The following is a 27022-nucleotide window of genomic DNA, read 5'->3' as shown; positions in this document are numbered from 1 at the left end:
CTAATACTCCAGACTGCTGCACATTCTTGGCAAATAAATTGCTGAGCAGAAAGGCACTGCATGGATCACCTCTGAGTTCCCTGTTTCGGGGGGGAGGGGGGTGTCGGGGCAGATGGACTGGGGGCTGTCTACCCCACTGAGCCAAGCCTTTTCTTTTTTTGAGACAGGGACTCACTAAAATTGCTGAGGCTGTCTTTGAACTTGCAGTCCTCTTGTCCCAGCCTCCAAGTCACTGAGAGGACAGGCATGTGCCACCATACCCTGTTTAACACTTATAATTATAAATTTTAAAACTAGAAGCTCATCTAATACTGTTTGCATAGAATCCATGAGGAAGTTTATTACCTGTTCTTCAAGTGATAGGAGAACCTGAAGGTGTTTATTTAATCAGAGAGACCCTCTATCATCAGTCCTTACTAAGTTTGGTCTACTTTTTCCAACCATTTGGCCATTCCAAGCATAGTTGCTCTCCTGTTTGAAACTAAATGCCAGGCTGGAGGATTGTGATTTAAAATCTGAGAATTAAATTGCATCAGCATGGCCAGGCATGGTGGTGCATACCTATAATCCTAGTGACTTGGGAGGCTGAGGCAGGAGGATTCCCAAGTTTGAGGACAGCCTCAGCAACTATTTTTTAAAAAGAGCGGGGGATGTGGCTCAGTGGTAAAGAGTTTCTGGGTTCAGTTCCCATTACCCAAAAAGAAAGAAAGAAAAATTGGATCAGCATATTCAGACTCCTGTTGGGACCATGCAACAGTGGCCTTAGAATCTGGGACAGTGACTTCAAAAGAGAAAACACTTTGCCATGGCATCTTTAGATAATACTTCTCCATTTCACCAGAGCCTTTAGAAGTCTGTATAGTGGCTTTAGTGACTCCCTCCCATAACTTGGCCCCAGAGGTCTGAATTTTTCTGGACCAGCAATGTTTACACACACTGTGAAGTCCAGCTCTTTGGGCTCACTAACAGTAAGAACCAAGAGGCTTTTGTCCTGAGGATTACTGGCACCAGGATCTTAAAATGAAACTGAGGTACTACCATTTTCCCTTTAAGTTTTTACCTCTTTGTTTTTAAATTTATATTTTTAAAATTATATTGTTAAATGATCCCATCTCACAAACTCCTTCCTTACCACTTAACCTCTTCAATTCCTCAGTTACCCTGTAAATATTTTGGAGTGTATCAAATTTGCATTTTTCTCTTCGTGAAATGCAATAATTTCTACTGCCTTATGTGTATCCCTCCAAATGTCCCCATTCTATAAGTATAATGAAGTCTGATGTGCTAATCTCCAAGTCTGGTCTGTGCTGTCAGGATTCCAAGCAGGCTGTTAAGAGTTGAGGCCAGAAACTAATGAACCATATGTCTGATTTTCCCCAGGTGAGAATGCAAGTCCACCAGCTTTTTAAAATTTTTTTATTTTTTTAATGCTAAGATCTGTATGTAAATTATATGGTTTGTCTTAAATGACTAGGATCCAGTGCTGATAGTATAATTTTGTAGAAAATTTGCATTCTCTGAGTTGTTGCCTTCATCTAGATGTTATACTTCTACAACATTAATTGCAAAATCTGTTCTTCCATAATATACATTTCATATATCTTTTACTTATTGCATTATTAGGGTGTCACATTCTTCAGGTAATAAGCCACAAGGTATAACTCAAATTAAGTATCTTATTTTTCCATACACTAGTAGCCTAGGTGAAACTTTGATGAGGGCTGTTAGTGGAATCCCAAAGAACTGGCTAGAAAATAGTCTTCATGGATCTTCAAATCATTAAAAATTTTAGTTTACTTTTCCAGCTCACCATTCCTCTTTAATTGGCCTCATCTTAATTATTACTGTTAGGATTACAGAATAATGGGAGAAATTAAGAGATTTGTATTCAGTATTAAAAATCCAAATGTGGCCTACATATTTTCTTGTGGACAAATTCTTCTTTAGAGAATTATTTACATAGCTTCTTTTCTTTAAAAAAAAAAAAATGGCCTACAATTCAGTGCTGAAATAGCCAAATGACTGTAGTCAACTTGAGCTCAATAGGAGAAATTATTTTTCTTACAACAGAGGGTGTCCTGCAGTGGGGGACATGCCTCATGTTGTTGTGGCACTAGAAGAAATAAGAAAAACTCAAATAGGCTACAACCTGTCTAACAGGAAAAGAAGTGAATTATTACACTAATAAGAGAATGGGTATTTGCCATATTCTAAGGAGGCGAGAAACAAGGTCTGCAGTACACAGTCTCAGCAATTTTTCTGAGCAGTGCTCTTGAAATAAAATCTGCCATACCATGTTATGTTTTTATTCATATATAGTTGTCAATGGGCCTTTATTTTATTTATTTATATGTGGTGCTGAGAATAGAAACCAGTGCTTCACACATGCTAGTTAAGCACTCTACCACTGAACCACCACCCCAGCCCTAGGTTTTTATTCTTAAGGGGAAAATTATCACCAATCATTTATTTTTAATCTAATTTTGAGTGTCAAAATGAACTAGGAATTTTGGTCGTTTTCAGTTTTTTGGTGTAAAATTTTTATGCTTGGATCATGGTAATTATAAAGAACCTTTCCAAAATGGTGACTAAATCTAATTTGATAGAGTTTTAAAACATCAAGGGTAAGGAAGTCATTTTTATCAGCCCATCGATAACAGGTTAAACTTTTGTAAAACATCCCTTTAATAACTACCTGTTACCAACTAATTGTTGTTGATATTTAGTGAGATTTATGAACTGTGTTTTTCATTATTAAATACATTTATGTTTAAGCTCATTTTACGTGGTATGATTTTATGGCAAATGAAAAACAGAGTTGCAAAGAGCTTCAGAAATTATCTGAAGTTCATTCCCATGGAGAAAACAAAGCAGGTGAGGGTTTTGCTCCAGACTGCTGCACATTCTTGGCAAATATATTGCAGAGCAGAAAGGCACTGCATGGATCACCTCTGAGTCCCCTGGCAATGGAAAGTAATTTTAGGTGGATTTTACATTTTTCTGTCAGAGAATCAAAAGCATCCATAGAATCAAAATAGGGGTTATCAGGGAGCCTCTGCCCCGTACTTGCAGATGGGCACATCTGTTTGGTCTTCATCCATCAGCAGAACCCCAGCTTGAGGGTGTCACCATATTTCTCTAGTGCCCAACCCGCTGTGTGACTTGGAGGGTTTCAGACCCTCCATGCCACAGTGACCTCTTATCTCCACACCGTATTTTCCTTATAAAATAGGGACCTTAACAAAAGCTCAGAACCTTAACAAAAGCACATTCTGGGACTCCCCTGTTGGCCAAGGCAGGACTGCTCCACAGAAGCCCTGCCTCATACCATAAACTTCACCCCACGTTCTCATCCCACTTCCCAGCCAGCTCAGCTCTTGCCTCCTGGTCTCTCGTTCCACCCTTTAGATTGCATCCGAGCTTGGACATTTCCATCGTGGTCTCCGCAAGCCTAAGTCAGCTAGTGACATTTGGGAAGTGAAGACAAATACCTGTATTTTAGTGAGAATTTTAGTTCTCATATCAAGTAATACTAGCAGACGAATCAGATTCCTAAACTGGCCAGCTGAGGCTAAATGCCCCAAACAAGGTTCTGCCATTCTTTTAGAAAAAAAGTGCCTATCTCTGAGCTCTGATTGGATTGCAGCCTCAGAGCACTCTGTCCCATACCAGGTTGCTCTCTGTCCGAATAGCATGGTTTCTAAGTCTCCCTGGTGTGCTCACTCTAGTCCCATTTGAACCGAGGCCCCATAATTCCTCTTTCTAAATAACTGGTGAGTTGTCCAAAACTGAACATCCATATTTTCTTGTGTGTTAAGTGTTTATAATGCTCTTCCCAGCTCAAGCAGCAGGTACACACACTCTCTTTCATGTTCACACATGCATTGTCAGACTCACAGATGCACAAACTCTCACAGGCACACTTGGAATCTCATGTGACTTTTAGGTGGTAAATGCGTCCTGTGGTTGGCAGAGAAGAGAATGAAGCAGTCTTATTAAGGACCAAGTATAAAACAAAATGTGTTCTTTTTCTCTGAATGGTGAAGTGTTAATTTTGTTCCAGCTAAGTTTGATAGAACTTTTTTCAAGGAAAGAGGAGCATGTAAGGCACTTAGAATGTAGCGTCTTCCCTCCCCTGCCCTGTGCCTTCTGTGTTTCTCTCTCTGATTTTCCTCTTCTGATCACTGCAGTCGGTTGTGGGGTTGGAGTGCCGATGGGTTATCGAAGCACCCACCTCCCTTTTCTCAGCCTAACTCCATTCCCACCGCTCCCTCCCACAAGACTCTCAGGCGCTCTTACTCTCCCAGGTAACACCCTACCTGTTAAACTTGTCTGAGGTGTCACAATATTATTACATTTCCACGGTCGTCTCAGGTGTTTTGGAAGGCCTCTCAGCTCCTCCACCTTGATTCCTGCCTCAGCTTAGCCTAGCAGGAGTAGAGCCTTGGTGAGAAGTGTGAGCAGGTGTGTGACCTGGGCCAAATCTCATGAACTAGTATGCGCCATGTTTCTGCGACAATGACAGTGACCCTTTTATCACCTGACCAGATTCATCGCTGTCTGCTCTCATGAGTATTTTGGCCCAGTGCACTGCTCAGCCCCTAGAAGCAGCTCAGGAAAGGTAGTTGAGAGTGGGAACAGTCTCCTTAGCAGGTTTCTCAGGAATAAGAGGCTTTCCACCCCGGAGCACACAAGACCTGCGCTTCCTTGAACCTCACAGGTGGCCTTCAGCCTTTCTGTTACTGTATGGACTGACTTCCTTTCTCACTTACTGTGTCACATGGTGATACTCTTGAGCACACAGATCCAGACAGAAGTCCCAAGAGATGGTGTCACTGTTGCTTCTCACTAAAGAATGACCCCTTCTCGGCAGGAAAGCTGTTGGTCATCTTGCAAGCCCATCGTCAGTGCTGAGTGACATTCCCTGATGCTGGTTGACTGTGGCAGTGTTAGGCATCTAGAAGAAGGAAGTGTGCTTCTCTCAGGTATTAAGGCAGGTGATAGGTCTGCAGGACCAAGAAGGATCTGTGTAATACTACAGATGCCTGATTAGGGGCTCTTGGGTGCAGAGATGAGACAGTCGTATGCCAGAAGCCCGTAATTACATGAGCAGAGCACCAGGCAGTCTGGCTGTCACTGTGCTTTCAAAGAAGAGTTTGTGCCCTCTGTGATAGAATGAGGATTCAAAAAGCAAACAACAACAAAAACAGTCTGAAGTTTTGAATTGCTTCACAGATAGCTTTTGCACAGAAGATGTGCATTCCTGCTCTTATGTCCCCAGAACAACAAAACTGAACAGAGTATACAGGTTAACAGAATGCTTTCACATCTTTCTTTTGAAGCTCTCACAGGTCTGAAAGTAACTTGTAAAATGTTCAGAGAACCCTGTGGTGACTGTTTCTAGATGTGCAAGTTTAAGCCAAGCAGAGAACACTGCTCTCTTTAATATTAACAAAATGTGTCACTTTTTTAAGTTAACCTTGTCTTGTAGTTTGGATAAGTTTACTGATAGTCTTCCAATATATTGCCCTGCATGCTAAGCCTCAGCCCCAGCCAGCCAACAGGGCTGTCTCTAGAATCATCCCATTCCTAGCATCATCTTTCCCATAAACACAAAATAATGTATATTGATCTAACTCACCAGTGGATAACACTTTAAAAAGGAGTCTGTGTCTACCTTTTTGCTCTGTGCCAAAACCCCACTGATTTATCACTTAGTCCCCATATCTATTATCCTTAATCTACAAAATGACAAAGAGGAAAGCCTCAGCAAGCAGCTTCCTCTCTTTCTTGTTTCTTCTTGGAGACTTGACCCTGCACTCCTCCCCACTCCTGATAGGACAATTCCAAAGCTGTATTCAGCTGCAGTATTGGGTAACAACATGGTCTGACCTCAACATGGTCTGACCTCAGGTTAATGACTATTAACAGATAGAATAACTTCCTAATCTAAAGAACTCTGAGGAAACACTTTGGGGTTTAATCAGAGTGCTTACAGATGATCAGGACCTGGCCTTTGACCTAAAGACTTTGTGCTGGGATCATCTAGGGCCTGACGCAGACCACGGTGCAGGCAGCCAATGGAGTCTCTTCTCAGTGGGCTTCTGGGCCCTCCTGCTGTCCCTGAGAAGTGCTTTCAAACCCACTCCCTGACAACAATCTTCCTGAGAAGACCCTTCCTCCCTGTGAAGTGAGGGCTTCTAGTATTGATTGGGAAAGGCAAGTCAAGCCAAAGCATAGAACAGCAGAGAAAGTAACTGTTCCCTGGTTGGAAAGCAGTATGTCTCTCACCTGGAGCTCACCATTTTAGCTTCATACCAAGGAGATACTTCAAAGCTCAATCTAGTGATCCTGAAGGAGTCCCGTTTGAAGTGGGTTTGTTCATTAAAAGTGAGAAGGAGGAACATTAACTGGCAGAATCCTTTATTTTCTTATCTTCAAAAGAGGCTATTATAATGGTAAAGTCAATTAAACTGAAATGAACTGTTTGAAGAAAGTTCAGGTTGAGAATCATGACATGAATTTATCTGAAAGCCAACATTCTCTGAAGCGACACACGGAAAATAATATTGTGACATCCCGTAAAAAACTGACATTCTGCCAGACTGCCTCTTGTCCATCCATCACTTTCAGTTTTTTTGGTTTTGTTTTTTACTTTTGCATGGGCTATGCTATTATTTTTTATTATTGTGACAAAGTATTTTAAGGCATTTTTTTACACCTTGTATATATATTTTGTTTGAGTCATAATTCTCAGTCTTTATATATGAAATAGTGTACTGGTCAGATGTATAAATGCCTTTGTCTGGAAGTAAGCTGGTATTGCAGCGTTCCTAGGAAAGGGGGCTGGGAGGGGGCTCTGCTCCCTAGTTGTGCTTTCTGCATATCCAGAGATACTGCCTTGGGGACAACCTTGTGAACTTAGAAGAGGTTGATATCTTGAATTTTGTTCAGGTTCTTATTCTACCTTTTGTTAGAATGTACATGGAGTTTCACTTGCAGATATGTTCAAGTTCACATTTATTCATTTGGTACCAGAGCAAGGCTTTGAGTTGGCATGTGTTTTTGTGAACTCTTCAAATATAGTCTGGGTGTGTGTTTTCTTTCATTTGTCAAGAAAGAATGATCCTGTCTGGGCCAGTTTTGCCATCTTAGGCACATAGCTTCCGTTTCTGGAAGGAGTTCAGATGTTCTGCAGAAGCCAAGCCAGCCTTAGAAGACACTTGGATTGCTGCACCCTCCAGCCAGCAAAGAGCTGGCTACTCGCAGTGGTACCTCTCCACATCATCTGCCCAGACCTTCTCTTTTCTGTTTTTAGGTAAAGGTAGGGACTTACTAAAAGTTATTGCTTTTCAATTACAAGATTGCATGGGTCGATTGTGTTGCTCTTAGGAAGGGTTCCTAACAGTAGGTGCCTAGTTTCTTCATTATCTCTCTCTTGAAGAGCAGAAAGTTACTTTTCTTTAGTTCTTAATAATTATCCATACTTACTAACACACACCAAGGATTCTCTGAATGTCCCTAACTGTCCTCAACATAGCTAAGGACTTTCTGAAAGTTAATTTAGACTAACTCATTTGATCTTTCCTTGAATACTTTGCTGAAACAAGTGGCATTTAAACTAGGTTATATTTTTTTTCTGACTTGTTCTCAGTTGACTGTTAAATAATGCTTGCTTTCTTTATATCAGTATACCCCGTTTTTGGTCTTTGTAATTAAGATGGCAATGAGTTTTGTTCTCAGGGTCCTCTCTGTTTCAGTGTACTTTTCTGACATCTAAGGACACTCGTTGACAAATGGCATTACACCAAAAGACTTCACATTTTTGCTTCATGTCATGTTTTAACTCAGCATCTCAAAGGACAGCAACTGACATCGCTTTCCTTGAAGGACAGGTGTATCTTGCTTTTCGGAGTGTTTTTATATGTCTGTCCAGGAAGGTAGCACATCTTTGTAAGATCCACCTTTACTATAAAACTCAATGTAGAAGCATCTAGAAGAGTGCAGTGTTCACAGCAAGCTCCTGGGTTGGACAGCTGGTAGTTAGATTCTCAGGAGCCTAGTAGGGTGGATCTGACTTTGAGCCACAGGGTAGTTTTGTTCTTGTTTTTTCATGTAGGATCTTCCTAGTTTTCGGGGTTGGTTGCTGACGGGCAAACATACCCCAGTCTTGTGAAGTCATTTGTTCTGCTCCTCTTGAAATTTGTTTGTAATAGTATTTTATTTCCAGGTGCCAGTTCTCTTAATTAAGTTTGTACATTTGAGACCAGTAACAACCAAACTAGTTTTTTCCATCTTCAAAATGAGAAAGTTGTTTTTCCACTTTCATTACCTCGTGCATTCAGTCACCAGTTGTCACTCTTTGAGTTCTTGCATTCTTGTGGTTATCGTTGTTTCCCACTGGTTCTTGAGTGCTTATGTAATGTGTGGGGGGTCAGATTTGACAAGGAAGATGTACAGTTGTCCAGTGATGGTACTCTAACCAAAGATGTCTCTTTTTCATTCCAAATCACCCAGAGAAACATGTTTATATCTTGTTCTGTAAATTACTAAGTGATTTATGCCCATATCTCAGTTTTATGCATGTGCCTCCATTTAAGAAATAAAACATTTTTGCTCTTTAGCATGCTGGACTATGACACAGAGAACCTGAACTCTGAAGAAATCTATAGTTCTCTGCGGGGAGTTACAGAAGCCATTGAAAAGTTTAGTTTCCGAAGCCAAGAAGATCTGAATGAGCCAATTAAGCGCGATGGCAAAAAGGACTGTGATATCGTAAGTATCTTCAGGCTAACAGAGAACTAAGTATTGATTAACTGATGGTTACTGAATCTTCTGAACCCAACCACCAAGGTTACAGAGCTTCATCGTTATTTTTATCCTGTACTTAGAATAAGTATTTTTAGAGGCCCAAGACACATTTACAAAAATTCAGAAAAGTCACCGTGACTATCTTTGCAAGGAATATCAAATGTCCTTTTCTCAGTTTGCTTTTGTTTATCCCATATTTTATTCCTACTACATAGCGTAAAATGGTGACCCTGAAACAGACACCAGCCTCCTGGGAGCTTGTGGGAGAGCCAGGCAAGCAAGCACAAGATGGTGGTGCAGTGGATGTGGTCAGGACTCACACCCACAAGCCTGGTGCTAAGAAAGCTGCTGCAGAGGTGGTATGGCCCTCTGGGGTGACCTGACGGTCAGGAGTCTGTCAGCAGGAGAGTCATAGTCAGGCAGGACCTGTGTGAAGGTCAGGAAAGGAGAGCAGCCCAGAGTTTGTTCATATTCATTATGGCTGAAGTGGAGAGTGGGTGGACCATGTTGTTGGGGTGGTTTTCAAAGAAGAGCCTCAGAGGTCAGCTCAAGAAGAGCCCACACACTAGAGGAATTTCTAGCCTGTTCCTTGACTTTGTCCTGGGGACAGTGGAGAGTCTTTGAAGGATTTTTAAGCAGGGAAGTGACATGGTCCCACTTAACATTTTAGAAAGATTGCTCTCACTAGAGGAGGATGGAGAATAATTCTGGAGGAAGTGACAGGGCAAGAACAGAAACAGAAGAGTCTGAAGTCAGAGCTGGTGCCATTCAGTGGTGCCATTCAAGTATATGGTGACCTCTTGGGGCCATAGTAAATTCAGCTGTGGGTGTGTGAACAGTGTGTGAACATGGTCATTAGGCCTGTAAAGATGCCAGTCAGGAGTGTCAGCCAGTGCCTGAGGGCAGAGGAGTGGCTTGATGGTAGTGAAAAGAACAGGGAGTCAAATCCCAAGTGAGGTTAAGGACAGAATCCCAAGGACAAGTGATGCCAAGAGAATGAACCAGGGAGCCTGTGGTTATGGGAGGTGGGCAAACTGTTGAGGAAGGACTTTCTAGACAAAGAGGTAACAGGTCAGAAGTGGAATAAATTGGTGCCAATGGATTCTTTAAAACTATTTGCATTAAATATTTAATTCTGTTTAAACCTAAATTATATGAAATATGCATTTACTTCAAAATGTTTTAATGTAGAATCAAGAGCTTTTCTTTGAGAATGAGGCCATTGTTTGGACTTCCATGTTTTTTTTTTTTTTTATCTTAAGTAACTTTATACACATGGACTATGATTTCCAAATTCAGTTTCTTCTAAGAGTTAATTGGCTTTTGAAGGCATAGTTCAGTGCAGAGATGAGAATGGATACCAGACTACAGTGGGTTGAGGAAGCACATAGAGAAACTGGGAAGAGATGGGGTTCATTCAAGGGGCTTTTCAGGTGGGAGAGACTGACCTAAAAATCTCTGTTTATACCATGGAAGGGAGCAGATGACTCACGAACACAGAGCCTTCAGGATGTGGGGCATGAGATGTGGGCCCAGGTGGAGCAATTGGCCTTAGCCAGGAAGGAGAGAGGGTGGGCGTGTGGGGAGGACAGGGACTGTGTTCCCACTGTGGCTCCTGCTCTGAAGCCTGGGGCTTGGGGTGGGGAGGAGAATGAGAGGTATCTCCAAAAGCCCCCCTGGGAGTGAGGGGATCTGACTGAGGAAACGGAAGTCCTGTCAATACAGTAGAGAGCCTAGGAAAACAGAGCTCTACCAGGGATTACTTTATCCAGTTATAACTGTAACATATGCCCAATGTATATTTAGATAATGGAAAGAAAAGAAATTGCTATCTCTAGATATAGCCACAGTTATTTTGTTCCTGTGTGTGTGTGTGTGTGTGTGTGTGTGTGTGTGTACACACACATTTAGGGCAATATGTAATATTGTTTTTATAAAAGTGCTATCAGGTTCCTTTTTGGTTCATAAGAATGACGATGAGAACAGTAGATGTGGAACAGTAGACTTGAAGGGCCTGCAAATATAGGGAGGTGGGGCTGTTCCTAAGTGAGGATGTGACTAGAAAAGGTAGAGTGAAAAGTAACAGTAGAGCCAAAAAGTCACACTGTTGTGTGAGCTGTACAGATGTGCCTTCCTCTAAATCTAGTTATGATGTCAACACATGACTCATCTGACGGGGGGGGGGGGTTTGATATCATATTGTGTGTCCTGCTTGGCACAGGACATGAGTGCTTTCCCCATTGGTATTCCTCTGTATGAACTTTTATGGTTGCTTGATAATTCAGCATGTGTATGGGACGTGTACCCAGTGGCCTGTTTTGGAACATTTAGGTGATGTATAATTTTTCACCAAAGAAACCGCAGTGAACATGGAAAGAAGTGAAGCTTGATGGGAAGAAGTAAAGAGGGCTTGAGAAGCCTCGCATTATTTGGAGGCAGGGTCTTACTAAGTTATGTAGGGCCTTGCTAGACCCTGAGTCTGGCTTTGAACCTGCAGTCCTCCGGCAGGTGTGCACCACTGCTACAGCTCTTCCATACCCTTTAATTCATCCTTAGGTTGCTTACAATACCTAATACAATGTGACTGCTGTGTAAACAGTTGTTATACTGTATTGTCTAGAGAATAGAGACAAGAAAATGAAGTCTGTACGTGTCCATTACAGATGCAGGGTTTTTATCTGAATAGCTTTGACCTATAGCTGGTTGAGTCCACAGATGTGGAACAGTAGACTTGAAGGGCCTGCTGTTTTCCAGAGGTGGGGCTGTTCCTGAGTGAGGATGTGACTAGAAAAGGTAGAGTGAAAAGTAACAGTAGAGCCAAAAAATCAAAGTGTAGGGCTGGGGTGTGGCTCAGGGGGAGAGCACTTGTCTGGCTTGCTCAAGACCCTGGCTCCCGTCCCCAGCACTGCAAAGAGTTGAGGAAGTTTGCAGTCCAGCATCTTCATCATAATTACTAACTGGTTAGCTGAGAAGCTGAGGTAGGGCAAAACTGCATTGAGTGTAGAAGTCAGGAGTATGTCTCCCAGAGCCGGATGAACAGACCCAGCCTGGACGGGGGAGGACCACAGAACGAACGTCCCATCCAGTGGGAGCACAGCTCACATGAGGAGAAACAAGATTGTCACACGTCGGGGAAAGTCCCCCCTAATGAGTAATCACAGAGTACAAGGCATGGAAATTGAAGTCCTATTCTGCTTTTAAGTAGACGTCATTTAATGGTAGAAAGGTTATAAGAAACTAGGGCAATATTGGTGGCTTGGAAAAGTGATATAGTTGTTTTAGAATATATATACAAATGTGATTTTCATATCCTTTGCCCAATAATCTGTGTTAAATAAGGAACTCGGCAAAAGAAAAGAACAATTTATTTATTTACCTAAATAAATAAATTATTTCCACAAAGTTGTGTATTTAACATTATTTATGTAGCAAAAAGCAAACCTTTTTTTTAATATAGAAGGGGAATAGTTGTGTTAATCTTATTTAAAAAACAAATAAATAAAATTAGTGATATGATTAAACATGATGGCTACAAAACTTTATTCACACATGAAATGCTTATGGAGTAAGGAAAGCAAGATATAAACTGCTACATACCCTGGGGTTCCTCCACCCTGCGTAAAGTCCACATATAGACCAAGAGTGGGATGATAAATATGAAACAAAAGTAAGATTTTTATTATTGTTAAAGGTGATTAGAACTAGGATTGTGTAGCATTATTTTTTAAATGTCTGAAGTTATTTAAATCTCTTTCCTTTAATAAAAGGTGTTTTCATTATAGTAGCAATCTATTTTTTAGAAGAATTTGCGAAGAAAAAATTAAAACCATCTCTGAATTATCTTTTACTCAGAGTAACAGCTATTGAGATATGATTATATCTTTTTGGTCCTGATTTGTTCAGGCCTATGCATATATTATATCCTTTATCTTAATTAAATCGGAATAAAATTATTTGTGGATGTTAAAAGCCAAATGCTTATCAGCTTTTTCACTAGGTATAGATCCAAAAGAATTGAAAGCAAGGTTTTAAACACGTATTTGAATACCAGTGTTCATAGCAGAATTATCCACAGTAGACAAAAAGTAGAAACAACCCATATGTCCATCAACAGATGCATGAATAAAGAAAACATGATATATATAGACAATGGAATATTATTCAGCCTTAAAAAGGAATGGAACCTGATATGTGCTATACCTGGTTGAATCTTGAAAAACATGCTGAGTGAAACAGGTAAAACAGTCATAAAAAGGCAAATATTTTATAATTCCCTTTATTTGCAGAAAAATTCATAGAGACAAAAAATAGAATAGAGGTTATGGAGTGGGGAAAGAAGGGAAAGGAAGTTATTTTTTAGTGGGTGTAGAGTTTTTATTGGGAATGATGCAAAGGTTTGGGGTGTACATAGTGAGGATGTTTACACAACATCACGAGTGTATTTAATGTCACCAAATCGTACATTCACAAGTGATTAAAATGACATGTTATAAGTGTTTAACTATGAGAAAAACAAGCAAGTGCATAAGCACAAAATGAGAGAGATGTCTCGTCAGCAGCAGCCCAAGGAAAATGTTGCCTTGCAGTCCCCAGGGTGGTCTGGCTGCCTGGGAGCATGTCCCCCGTACTTTGGCAGTCAGTGTCTGGGTGAGAGAGCCTGTCCCATTGCCGTTGGTCAGCCCATACTGGCTCGGTTACAGTGCCACCCTGCAGAGGGGGCTAGCCAGGCCAGTGTGCCTCAGGAGAGGCCCCTAGGGATAGAGGGGCCAAGACATGGTGTGGGGCCATCAGAAGACTGGGGCTTTGGTTTTTCAAAGACAGTTCTTACAGTATTCTTAGGGGAAAAAAAAAAAAAAAACAGAACTCAGAAAATAACGAAGATTAATTCTTTGACCCTGAGTCAGAACTATCCAGAGGAGAAGTGCCTCTGCCCAGGAGGTGCTGGGGTCCCCCTCAGTGAGGGTGACCGCTATTGTCTGGCCCAGCCTCATGAATACATACAGGAACTGACTAGGGGGCTGGAGAGCCTTAGGCTTAGTGATCGCAGCTGGGAGTGTCTCTTGGGGGACATTGGCAGGGCATCTGTGAGGGTCCTCGAGTACTGGTCACGGAGGGCACGGCTTTCCCTTCCCAAGATTCTTCAGGATGTCATGGAATCAATCCCTTGGAAATGCTCGAGTACAACCAATCCCCAAATAACAGAGTAAAGTAGATGTAAGTGTAAGTGAATGACTGGGTGGACACAACAATCCTAAAAGTGTATTCCCCTTTACGGTAGCTTATGAGATGCTCCTAGCTGTTCTTTTGTCAGTGGCCAGGTTTCCAATGAAAATCTCTGGCTCTAGTAGTATTTCTGGGCATTCAGAGAAAACCTGTGTTGACAGTGTGCTGTGTTCCAGGTGTCCCGTGATGGAGGAGCTGCCTCGCCAGCCACCGAGGGCCGGGGAGGCAGTGAAGGCGAGGGAGGCAGGACAGCTCTGGACAACAAGACCTCCCTCCTCAACACCCAGCCTCCGCGTGCCTTCCCAGGACCGCGTGCACGGGAGTACAACCCGTATCCCTACTCGGACACCATCAATGCCTACGACAAGACCGCCCTGAAGGAGGCCGTGTTTGACGATGACATGGAGCAGCTCAGAGATGGTTTGTCTCTTTGCTTGGTTGTCCTTCATCCAGAAATGCCTTCCCTCTTGTCAGACCATCCCTGAGCGTATTAATCAATTATAAATGGAAATACTGGGTCTGTGCTGTTCAGTTGTTGGCTCAGACTCCACTTACTGAATCCTGACCTGTGCTTAGGCATGCGAGCACTCAGTGGACAAAGCCTCAGCAGTCCTGGCCCTCTGCACACTTGCAGTCTGGTCATGAAGACACCAGGAATAAATAATCACACCAACTGTGTAAAATCGCAGCCGGGACAGCTATGCAGAGAAGGCCAGCTAGCTCTACCACTGGGGAGACATCATGAGGATGCCCGGCCTGAGTGGGCAGGAGCTGATGGGGAGGACATCCTATCACAGAGCTCAGTGCACAGTGTCTGGGAAGGCCTTGACCTCTGCCCTCCCAGCTCCCTCAGCCATGGAAGTGAGATCAGAAGTACCCCCAGAGGCTCCCCTCTTCTCTCCCAGTAGCCCTTAAGCAGCCCTCCCTGAGCTGTGCCATGGTGAGAGGGAGGCCAGGTAGCATCACGGAGCACTTGCCTTACCACGTGTGTGCGTGGTGCTGAGCAGAGTACTCATCTCACTGAAATAGAGGCCTTCTTTCCCAGTTTGCATATTAAGAAACTGAGGCTCAGAAAGGTTATGTTTCTTGCATAAAATATAACACAGGTAGTCCGCAGTAGAACTAGCCTGGGATTTTCCTTACTCCCATATTAAGACCAATGTCCAAGGACTAGTGGTAGAGGGCCCTGGATTCAATCCCAGCACCAGAAAAATAAAAGAAAAAAGATCAGTGTTTATTATTAAGTAACAAGTGAGTAAGAATGTATAGTTTTGAGGGTATATATTTAATCTAGAGCTTACTTTTATCATTTTTTACCTCACTTGTCATGTTCACTTGCTTTATTTCCACTTCATAGTGACTTTTAAAATTTCACATATATCCGAGCCAGGTTTAGGTGGTGCATGCCTATAAACCCAGTGACTTGGGAGATTGAGGCAGGAGGATTGAAAGTTCAAGGCCAGCCTGGGCAACTTAGTAAGACCCTGTCTCAAAATTAAATATAACAAGGGCTGAGGATGTATTACATCCCGTCCCCCCCCCACCAAAAAAAGAACAAAAGAAATTATGTGTATATGTCTTATGTCAAAGCCTACTGTTTTATTTTTGAGTGAATAATTAACTGAGAACCCTAAATTAGAACGCTAAGCAATTAACATCCACTCACCTGCCTTCTGTACATTCTGAAGTGTGAGGGCCCGGGTGGCCCAAGCCTGTTGGGTAGCAGGCTCACAGTGATCACACGAGTATGAGAGGAGGGCTACGGGAAGGGCATATGCCAGATGCAGAGACACAAGGAGAGAGAGGGATCAACAGTGACAGATGTTGGGTTTGAAAAGAAGCCCTTCAGTGGTCCAGGAGCTGGAGAACAGACCCTGCTGGCTGTCCACTGCCACTGTGGTGTGTAGGCACTCGGCATCTGTCCCAGCACTGTTCCCTGGGCAGTGGGCTCAGGGTGTGGAGTGTCTGTGACTGTGTTTTCTGGGAGAAGTGGCCTGTTTTCTTCATTATTTGTAGAATTGGAACATCATTTACCTTATCCATTATTGATTTTGATTAAGGTCAAATCGAGATTAGAATATCAGTTATTATTTATCTACCAACTGTGTACTAAAAGGCTTAAAGAAAAAGGTGGGATGGCAAGGGGGAAGTAACAAGCTTCTTTGAACAATTTAAACTTCCTTGTGTGCTTTTCTTCCCAATGTCAAAAGCTAAAGAAATATGCAAATATACATTTCAGTAGTTCTTCATATTTGCTTTATTTGTCTGTTTTCCTCTCTCTTTAAAGTTGCATATTCAGAATTGAGTCTCTTAAACAAACGTGGAAAGAGACAGGATAGGTCTTTCTACCGGTAATATGATTCAGGGCCTTGCAAGTAACTGTTCTAAGTGATCTTGTGCAGGCTGTCCCGTCTGAACAGACAGTCTCTAAATAGTGCAGACACCTTTTTTGATATTTGTTCACTGTGCTGGTTCCCAAGCTGTGGACATTCAAAGGGAACACGTTAGAGATGATGGTGACCTAGAATACAGGTGTACTGGAGTGGGTCTGTCCTGCAGTGGAACAGAGTTTGGGAAAAGAATACAGTCAAGAAGAGGCTTTTGGCTGGGTGTGGACTTTCGGAGGGATCTAGTATTTTCTCTGTCTAAAATTAAAGGGAAAAGATGGCAAGGAAAGGCAGAGACACCAAGAACTGCACTGGACAGCTGTCATGGCCTGGGAAGGTCTGCAGGGCTGGGGGAGAGCACAAAGGGAAAGGCACAGGATATGGGGAGAAGGAGAGGATTGCAGGAGCCCTGTGGCCAGCATTTCCTCCTGAGGTGACATCTGTCATGTGTTTCTCCCCAGTGCCCATTGACCATTCTGACCTGGTGGCTGACCTGCTGAAAGAACTGTCCAACCACAACGAGCGGGTGGAGGAGCGGAAAGGTGCCCTGCTAGAGCTGCTCAAGATCACCAGGGAAGACAGCCTGGGCGTCTGGGAGGAGCACTTCAAGACCATCTTGCTGCTGCTGCTGGAGACCCTGGGAGACAAAGATGTGAGGCGCTGACTTGTCCCCATACAGCCCCTTTCCATGTGGCAGGTTTTGATGTCCTTTGCTGAGGAGGTGTTAGCTTCTGCTTTCATTTCTGGATTGCACTCATAGTTGACCTCAAAACATTTATTCAGTTTTCACATAGTTTAAGGTAACATGTTTATTAGTGATAGGCCTCTACTTCTCTAACTGGGTTTGCAGTAGTTGAGGGAAACTCATTCTTGCATTTAGTTACTTTGACACAGAATTGCTTAAAGCTTCATTAGAATAGAATGTGTCTCTTAAGATGCATCTTCCTTGTGAATTCATTTCTGTTTTACATGTAATGGAAAAGTAGAAGGGTTTATTTTTTTAAAGACTCTTAAATATTGCATCCCCTGAAACTCCATCTTGGTTCACCCTACTTGTGTTCACAGTTCCTCTCAGTAATCTGGGTCAGTCAGACAAGTGACAGTTGCATCACTGTGACTCCTATAGTATTTGTTTTAGAATTAAAGACCCTCTTCATGCTAGGACACTTGAAGGTGACATACTAGGTATTTGTGACATGAATAGATGTTGGGAATTGCCAGAATTAAACTTTTTAGTAGTAAAAATCCATCCCTCCACATTGGCCTTGTGTAGGTTAGCAAAAACAGCTACAGTGTGTGTGTGGTGAGGAGCTAGTTGGGCAGGACTGGGAGACGCTAACCAGGCCTGCCCAGGATCATCGTGATGGTGACTCGCTCGCGTGACAGAGGAGGAAAAGAGGGTGGCTTACTCAGTGCTTGGGGGTAGGGATAGTAAGACAGAAGAAGGGTAGCGAGAGGTCTGCACTAACTTCTTTACATCCAGTACTGGCTGGGGAAGCAGTTGCGCTTAGCTGGGCTCCATCAGGAGGTGAAATGATGGCCCGTGGAAAGCAGGTGGTCGTGTGTTCGTGTGCAAATTGTACAGCTGAGTGACAAGGAATCAGGATGTACTTCTTGGCTGTGTTTGGTGTAAACGCCATTCTCTTTTCTTGAGATTAGCCGTCTGTTTGGGATGGCTTTCCTCCAGACACATGACTCGGGCCTTAAACAACTCTGGGCCTGTACCCATCATGATCTCATCACATAGAAGGTCAGGCGTACCAGCAGGTCTGCAGCTGTCTCTCAAGAGTTCACAGGCCATGCCCAGGAATGAGCTAGATGCTTTGTGTCTGTCCTTTGGTATACTTTACAGAAGTGTAATTTCTATCCTGAAGTCTCAGGCATTCCGGCAATCCCCAGGAAACTGATAATGAACTTGGAGGTGTTATCCTCATTTGGTCTGCAGTTCAAAGCTCATTCAAGAAGCCTCTGTGGTTCCTCCTAGGGCTGGGTCTGGGATGCACCATGCCACACAGTGCCTGCCCGCCTAGAGCTAACTGTCTGGAGAGTCCCTGTCAAGTAAACCATGCAGTCTGGGTAGAGGGGTTTTTGAGATGCTGGGGAACCCAGAACTAGGCGCTGGGCCTTGCGGACCCTGGAGCTGGTATGGCTCCTCAAGGGTATGTATTGTTACTGAGGGTTGCATTTCTTCTCGTACCCAGCATTCAATTCGAGCACTGGCATTGCGAGTTTTACGGGAAATTCTGAGAAACCAGCCTGCAAGATTCAAAAACTACGCTGAGCTGACGATCATGAAGACTCTGGAAGCCCACAAAGACTCCCACAAGGAGGTGAGCCAGGGCTGCTGAACAGATGGGGCTGGGGGAACAGGTGGGGGGTGGGGGAGAGGACAGGGAAAGAGAGTCTCTCCCTCTAACTCAGCCCATCGTACAGTGTGAAGTTTCCATCGCCATATTATGGCTGAGCAGTGGGCACATTTAAAATGCCAGCTAAGCATCCCTCTGGTTCTCCGGCCCCAGGACTCCAACTGCTTGTTGGAGAGCAGGCAGGATGTGTGTCCACCCTTCACATGTGTCACAGACAGTGGCTTCTTGGCGGACACCTGGCTGATGCTCGTCGACTTGTTCAGTACCTGTGGCTCAATAGTCCCGTGAGTGGCTGAAGGCCCACAGAAAGTGGGCATCCATCCTAAACAAAGGAGTTTAGCAGCACCCTTCAATAACAGGACTGTGGGAAACAAACTTTGTAAATTTAGAACGTTAGAAAATTTAAAATGACTTTGACCCCAGTGAGACGTAATTGCTTCCTCAGATTACTCTCTTGGCTCTTACTTGATCCTTTTATAAGCAGGTTTGTGGATTAAGGGACTTGGGATTAGAACAGGTCTATGGAAAGAAGGAAACCCTAGGATTGAGGATGTAACCCAGTGGCAGAACACTAGGTTTGGACCCCAGCACCACAAAAGAACAAAATCCAAAGAATGAGACTCTAAATGGAGTGTTTCTCTTTGACAGTGGCTACTTGAACAGTGGTGGTTTTGACCTCTCTAGTCACTAACTTGTGGCTCAGCAAGGGCAGAATCCCCTGCTCTGGCTTAGCATGCCTCCACCTGCTAGTCCTAGCACAACTCCGAGTCCATAGGCAGTAGCTGTGTTTTCCAGCTAATAACTTGTGTTCCAAAACCTGACCTGGTTGTGTAATGGCAAGAATCAATAACGTGTGAACAAAACACTTCCATTTACAATAGTGCACTTAAAAATGAGGATTGGATATGCTAATATAATCAACCAAAGTTCTCCCAGATGAGAAAGGAGGATCCCAGAGAACCCTGCCCAGCAGTGAACCAGGTCTTGGTCTCTTGTAAGGGACAGATGGCCTGTGCTGACTTGATTTCTTTTTTAAAATCATAATAGTTTGTCCTTCAAAAAATGAAGTGAAATTGATTTTCTTTTTTACCTGGATGATGATAATGGTTGCTTTCACAGTAAAGGACATGTTTGAATGGAAGATTAAAGTGAAATCATAAGCTCGAGACAGTATATTGGCACGTACTGACTGTTCCATTGCAGGGTGTCTGTCTTTAAACCAGATCTTGACAATAAGAAGTATTAGGTAATAGAATTAAGTCATCTGTGTGCTATTTACTGTTTTCTTGGGATGTTTTGTTTTTTCCCTGCAAAATGAGTGATCTAGAAGAGAAAGCTCTTCTGGATGCGATGCCCTTACATTGACCAAGGGAAAAGCAGGAAATCTCCTGCCTCAAATAAATGCAGCAACTCTGTGTGAAGGTGGAATTCTTGTAACCCGAGCCCCCCCACCCCACCCCCCACACACTGCTGTCATCGTTGACCTGACACAGCCCAAGGAGGAGACTGTTCTGAGTGGAGCGCACATGTTGGCAGACTCCCCTGCTTTGCATACTTTCAAATTCACCTTGACTCTGTGCCCTTGCCATTCCCTCTTGAAGCTGCAATCTGTCACACTGCCAGAAGCTACTTGGGCACCTATGTATTTAGGTTTCAGGTCTTTTTCTCATTTTATATTTTCAGATGAAACCCAGACTTCAGCAGGGAATAAGAACATGAGGGCTGGGGAGGTGGCCTACTAGTAGTAGAGCGCTTCCTCGAATGTGTGAGGCCCTGTATCACACACACCAAAATAGAAACAAAACAACCCTGAGATGTGGCGCACACCTGTAATCCCAGCGGCTCAGGAGGCTGAGGCAGGAGGATCACGAGTTCAAAGCCAATCTCAGTAACAGTGAGACACTAAGCAACTCAGTGAGACCCTGTCTCTAAATAAAATACAAAACAGGGCTGGGGATGTGGCTCAGTGGTCGAGTGCCCCTGAGTTCAATTTCCAGTACCAAAAAAAAAAAAAAAAAAAAAACCCTGAGTGGCTGGTTCGCAGAGGACTGCTCTGAGAGACACTGGCACTGGTGTCCTCTCTTGCAGGCTGTGCTAGTCACCATGCCGCTGTATGTTAGCTCTGGCTGTGGAACCGCAGTAGTACAGGGCAACTTCTAGAAACACCTTTTCTAGAATCTGAAACCTGTCATAAAAGCTGTTGCACAGGATGGATAAGGTGAGGCTAATGACAAGTTGGCTTGTTTTTTCATCCTGTAAACAAGAGTCTGTTTTCTGAGGTTCTTTTAAAAGGAACTGTGTTCCAGGAGAGGTGACACATGCCCCTATTTCCGGCTAATTCTAGCTCCTCAGGAGGCTGAGGCAGGAGGATCTGAAGTTGGAGACCAGCATGGGCAATTTAGCAAGATCCTGTCTTAAAGAGGGCTCGGGGCAGCTCCATAGTAAAGCAGTAGCTTGGCATGTGTGAGGCCCTGGGTTCAATCCCCAGCACCACAAAATAAGTAAATAAAAATCAAAGTAATTGTGGGGGAAAACATTTCTCTAACACACTGAAAAGGTATGAGGCACTAAATCTCCCTTAGAGCTGCCCATCTGAAGCTAATGTGGATCTCCTGTCCTGAACCTGAGGGTTGGAGAATTTGGATACAAATTTAGACATTTTATTTTAAAAGGAGTTGTTTGTCAGTTTAGACATGATCTTTTTTTAATATTTATTTTTTAGTTATAGTTGGACACAATACCTTTATTTTACTTATTTATTTTTATGTGGTGCTGAGGATCGAACCCAGGTTCCGCACGTGCAAGGCGAGTGCTCTACCGCTAAGCCATAACCCCAGCCCAGACATAATCTTTTCATAGTCCCTATTTAATAAGTAAATCTCTTCCATTATCTAACTTTTTTTTTTAATTTTTAGTAAATGATGTTGCTGTTGAGTTCTGGTGTGCCAGTAACGAAGAATCTGCCGTTTACAGTGGCGTTGGCATTCAGTTAACACCTTAAAGGGCTGAGGCTTGGTAGTAACCTTTTAAAACCTGGAGCCCATTTTCTGCTTTCCATGATAACTCCATTAACTTAAACTCTTGTCCTTTTAGAATTTGTAGTCTGTTTTGGGGTCAGATACAGAGTCTCTCTTTGGGTGAGGAAGAAGAGATGTCATGAGGAAGAGATGGCTGGGACATTGTAAGATGTGAATCCAGTCCAGCACCTGCTGCTGGCCACCTTGTTTATGACCCTGTATGAGCAGGACTGTTGAGAGAAAAAAGATATAAAGGGAAATACACTTTTTTTCTTTTTTCTGGCAGTTCTGGGGTTAGAACCAGGACTTCTCCATGCCAGGCGGGCACTCTACCACTGAGCTATACTCCCAGCATGAAATAAGCTTTTAAACCTATCATCTGCTTCACAGATTTTTTTTTTTTAAACCCAGAGGCACTTTACACTGAGCTACATTCCAGCCCTGTCTATCTATCTATTTATTTATTTAAAGACAGGGTCTCACTGAGTTGCTTAGCATCTCGCTTTTGCTGAGGCTGGCTTTGAACTCATGATCCTCCTGTCTCAGCCTCCCAAGCTGTTGAGATTACAGGCATGCACCACCGCTCCCAGCTTATTTATTTTTGAGGCAGGGTCTCACCAAGTACTTAAGTTTCACTGAGTTACTGAGGCTGATCTTGAACTTGTGATCCTCCTGCCTCAGCCTCCCAGTCACTGGGATTATGCTGCATAACTATTGCTACATAAAACTGTTCACAGACCTTGCTATCCATTTGCAAAGCACCTATCTCTTGGGAACACATGGATATGTCAATTATAAATTATAAATCATTTCAAAATGCAAAGATGATCATTGCTCCCAGACATGTGTCTTTATAGAACCCACAGGGTTTTAAAAATTGTCAGTAAATGTTCTATTTGAACTAGAAAGAAGTGCCAACTGTACTTCTTGAAGATGTTGTAACATCACTGAGGATTTTCCATTATTAGAGTTAGCATTTTCTGAAGTTGGCCATATCAGTGAATAATCAGTTATATTTGCCCACTTAAAAGTGGAAACTTAGTCAAGTGCTTTGGCACACTGGTGGTCTCAGCTACTCAGGAGGCAGAGACAGGAGGATTCCAAGTTCAAGGCCAGCCTGGACAATTTAGTGAGACCATGTCTCAAAATAAAAGGGCTCAGGATATAACTCAGTGATAGAGCACCACTGAGATCAATCCCCAGTACATAGGGGAAAATTAATAAATAAATTAAAATAGAGAGGAAAATAGTAGCATTTCATGTCACTGTATTGGACCACCAAATATTTCTAACCACACATAAAAATCTTAGTGTTTAAGACATTAGAATTCAGGTTTAGGTGGTTTGGCTTGTTTGGGGAAGTTGGATTCTTAAATAAACATAAAATAACTATTATGCTTGTGAGATTTTATTTCTAAATCATTTCCATTTAAATTTTATCTTTTATGACCTTAAGGAATTAAAAGTGAAATCAGATCAAAGTTAGTTTTAAAATAAGAGAATTTCCTAGAACTAGCTGTCTGCCTTCCCTCAACCAGCCTGTTTTGCTTTCTGCAATGCTTTTGGCCATAGAAAAGCAAGTAGGCCAGAAAAGCCATGTTATTGAGCTGGTGTTCTGCAGAAGCCTGTTACAATTCCCGTCTAACCTCCCAATCACACCCCTGTGCAGAGGAATGGCCCTCAGAAGCCCACAGGGCAATTCCCATGTGTCCGTGGTTCTGGGGAACAGTATACTGAGGGGACCTGGAGAATTCACAGCACCTCTCCAGACCTTGCTTCCTCCTTATCTGTTAGCCCAGGGAGTGGACTAAGATGGCTATCCATGTCCCATCCAGCTTCCAGATAGTAAAAGTTGCTTTTGAGTAACAAACCTAAATCCTCATCAGTTCTAATCTCCCATTTTCCATGAGTCCAACCTTGGGATTTGACCAGAAGCCCCATTTCCTTTGGAATTTCTTGCTTTTTAATTAACAGACAAAACCAGAAGCCTAGATAGTCTCTTTGAGCAATTCCAAGTTGCCGAACCAGCAGCCTGACCCTGATAGCAAACTCTGGTCAATGTTTTGTGATTGCAGCAGGGACAGATTGAGGGGGGCGGGGGGGATGAAGTCCTTAAAGAGCTTACGGTGTCCTTGAGTTCATTATAGTAATCAATCAATGTGTGCTTTAGAGTGAGGAACAGCGGGAGTTTGGAGTGGGCTAAAACAGTCAAGGAAGAATGCCCAAAGGAGACCAGGGTCTGAGGTCAGTCCAGATGGAGCAGGCAGGGGGAGGACTCTTACCTGGGAGCCCAGGAAGCCTGGCCAGGGGAGCATGGACTTGGAAGACACGCCTGGGTTGAATTCTGCTAAACCAGGGCTACAGAAGGGCTCCATATTTCTGAGACCATCATGGTCTCCAGGTCAACTGGGGATCCCTGGCCTACCTTACGGGCTTATGATGAAGTGCAAAGCATCTGGTTCTGAATGAGGTGACTGTTGTTCAGGGCTGAGGGAGTAATTTGTTCTCTGTGGTGAAGTGACCCTCCTAGGAGCGAGGTGTGACTCCATCTGATAGCATCTGTGGTTTCAGAAAGAGCCATTGCTGACCTGCAGGACTTTAGACTGTTGAGTCGGAAGACCTGGGCTTACCTGCTGGTCTTGCCATCTCTGAGGCTGTGGAATTGCAGATAAGTCACCAAGGCACTGGATGTCTAGAGTGCTTGGGTGCTAACCGAGGAGGGGAAGGTCCTTCATGTGCTGTCCGTAGGGTCCCCATGATAGCCAGGTGAGAAAAAGTGGCTGGCACCATTGAAACTTGAAGATAGTGGGTTTTTTTTTTTTTTTTTTTTTTTTTACCCTCTTCCATTGAAAAAAGTAGACTGATTTGTGTTAAACTTGTCAGGTTTTTTTCATTTTACCCAAAGCAGATATAACTATTTCTCCAAATATACCTGAGAGGCTATTTAAATTTAATTAAGTAGCTGGCCATAGAGGCACTTGGGAGGCTTAGGCAGAAGGAATTGCAAGGCCAGCCTAGGCAATTTATCAAGACCTATTTCAAACTTTTTTAAAAGGACTTGAGATGTGGCTCAGTGGTAGACTACCACTGGTTACAGTCCCAGTGCTGAAAAAAAAAACAAGAAGTAGTAGTAAACTCAAACTCCTAGTACAAATACGACTTATGTCTTTGGGCCATTGCCTGGTTTGAGTCCGTATTTGTGCTAGAGCAGCTGGTTCATTGTTGGTGTTAGGCTAAAGAATACAGCCATGAGGGTTTTGAAAGAGACGCTGTGTTAGGGATGGAGAGCAGGAACCATGTAATGTGCCCCGAGGCTGATGCTCAGCACTTCCTGGAAGGTCCACCCCACTTCCAGTCCTCCCAGCCCTTCTTCCAAACCATCATTTGCCCCTGTTGGCCCCAACTCTACTCCTTGGAGTGCAATAGCATTAGTCTCCCACCTGGGCCTTTACACATCTGAATGTAGAGACTGTACCCCAACCACGTGCAGTGGTACACACCTGTAATCCCAACAGCTCAGGAGGCTAAGGCAGGAGGGTGGCAAAGCCAGCCTCAGCAATTTAGAGAGGCTCTAAGTAACTAAGGGGAGCTAATAAGAGGACTGGGGGGCTAAGGCTGTGGCTCAGTGGCAGAGCACTTGCCTAGCACGCATGATGCACTAAGTTCAATCCTTAGCACTGCATAAAAATAAACAAATATAATAGAGGCATCCTGTCCATCTACAACTATTTAAAAAGGGAGGGGTGCTGGGGATATGGCTCAGAGGTTAAGAACCCCTGGGTTCAATATCTGGTACCAAAAAGAAAAAGAAAGAAAAGAAACCACTGTCCTGAATCTGCCTTCCCAGGCAAGGCTGTGATGACTGTCTTATTAGAAGTCATCTCATTTGATGCTGTCTCCTTAGGGTCTTTGAAGCCCTCATCCTCAGAATATATGTGTGTGTGTGTGTGTGTTTGTGTTTCATGGAAAGACACTCATCAGATAGAGATGGATGATAAGATTTTGTAATCCAAAATAATTTTTAAAATTCTTCATTCAGAATTTCCCTGTCATTTTACTGATAAGGAAAACCGAAGCCCCGGAAATTAAGAAATAATTTACCCCAGGATCAGCTCCATCATTGATGATGCACAGTCCCAAATTCAGGTCTGCAAACAGAGCCTGGAGCTTCTCTTCTCTCCACCCTCGGGAGCTGAGCACCCGAAAAGGAGGGCTCATCCCGGGCTCCCTCCACCACAGTCCCAGGTGACCTCAGTGCCAGTCTGGGGCTTGATCTTTTGCCCTCACTATGCTGGTGGGTACTGCAATTTGTGTGCATCATACTTTTTATAAGGTCTTTACAGCCATTCCCAGAAGGTGGCGCCAACCTTTTCCCCAATTTCCAAGTGATCCAGGAGCTATAAACTCCAGGTACCTACTGGGAAAGTTCTTTGATTCCAGCCATTGTTGTTTTTGGATGTTTTTCCTTTTGAGAAAAAAAAAAAAAAAACCTCAACCCGTTGTCCTGATGTGTCTGAGATAGAGCCAAATCAAACTTTGTGAACTTAAAACAAGCACTTCACATGTGAAGAACTTCTGTGCTTCTAAAAGTAAGAAACCTAATCTTTAAGCAAACATTCATCAGAATTCTGAGTAATGATTTCATTTTCTTAAAAAGCTAAATGTGAAAATGTATACTCTTTCTAGCTAGACACCTTTTGACTTTGAAAAGGAGGAATTCTTAACTTTCTAACCAGACAGTGGCAAAATTGAACTAGAATCTGACCACTCCAAGACAAATTATAACCCCAAAGTCTACTTGCTCCTGCTCTTAACACTCACAGCCAGTCCTTATAGAAAGATCCTCACCTCTTCTGGCCACAGTGTTATCTTCCTTTCTCTCTGTTGCCTGTGTTTGCTTTTGCTCTGTGTTTGCTTACATTTATAATCTTTGCTTCTTATGTTACATAGAACACAGGGCAAAACCTAAAGTTCACCCTGATTTGGGCAGCCTGCCAAAGCCAGGGGCTTGGCATACGGAGAAAGTCAAGAACACTAGCCTCCCTTGCCAAAGCCAGTGTCTGTCCTGGGAAACTTTCTCTCACCCCAGTAAAGGAGAGGGCCTCAAACTACCCATCTTGATGTGTAACTTCTGGCATTTTATTTTCAGAAAACCCTCTGTGTTCCATGCATTTGATGAAATGCTTCATGTAGGGCCCCTGTACAGTTCCTAGTGGGG

The 27022-nt window shown here is 43.2% G+C and overlaps 1 protein-coding gene across 17 annotated transcripts in view; it reads left to right on the top strand.

Annotated features, from left to right (window-relative positions):
- CLASP1 (cytoplasmic linker associated protein 1) overlaps positions 1-27022 on the top strand; it is a 270123-nt gene that overhangs the window by 227663 nt on the left and 15438 nt on the right. For all 17 annotated transcript variants that reach the window (XM_081261195.1, XM_081261182.1, XM_081261194.1 and 14 more), the window contains 4 exons: positions 8625-8775; positions 14211-14454; positions 16883-17073; positions 18623-18751. In XM_081261195.1, coding sequence (XP_081117321.1) covers positions 8625-8775; positions 14211-14454; positions 16883-17073; positions 18623-18751 — 715 coding nt within the window. The remainder of the gene's footprint in view (positions 1-8624; positions 8776-14210; positions 14455-16882; positions 17074-18622; positions 18752-27022) is intronic.

Source organism: Spermophilus citellus, assembly GCF_964194105.1.
Source record: "Spermophilus citellus genome assembly, chromosome: 11".
In the NCBI taxonomy this organism is placed as follows: Eukaryota; Metazoa; Chordata; class Mammalia; order Rodentia; family Sciuridae; genus Spermophilus; species Spermophilus citellus.
This window is presented reverse-complemented; position numbering and strand designations above follow the sequence as displayed.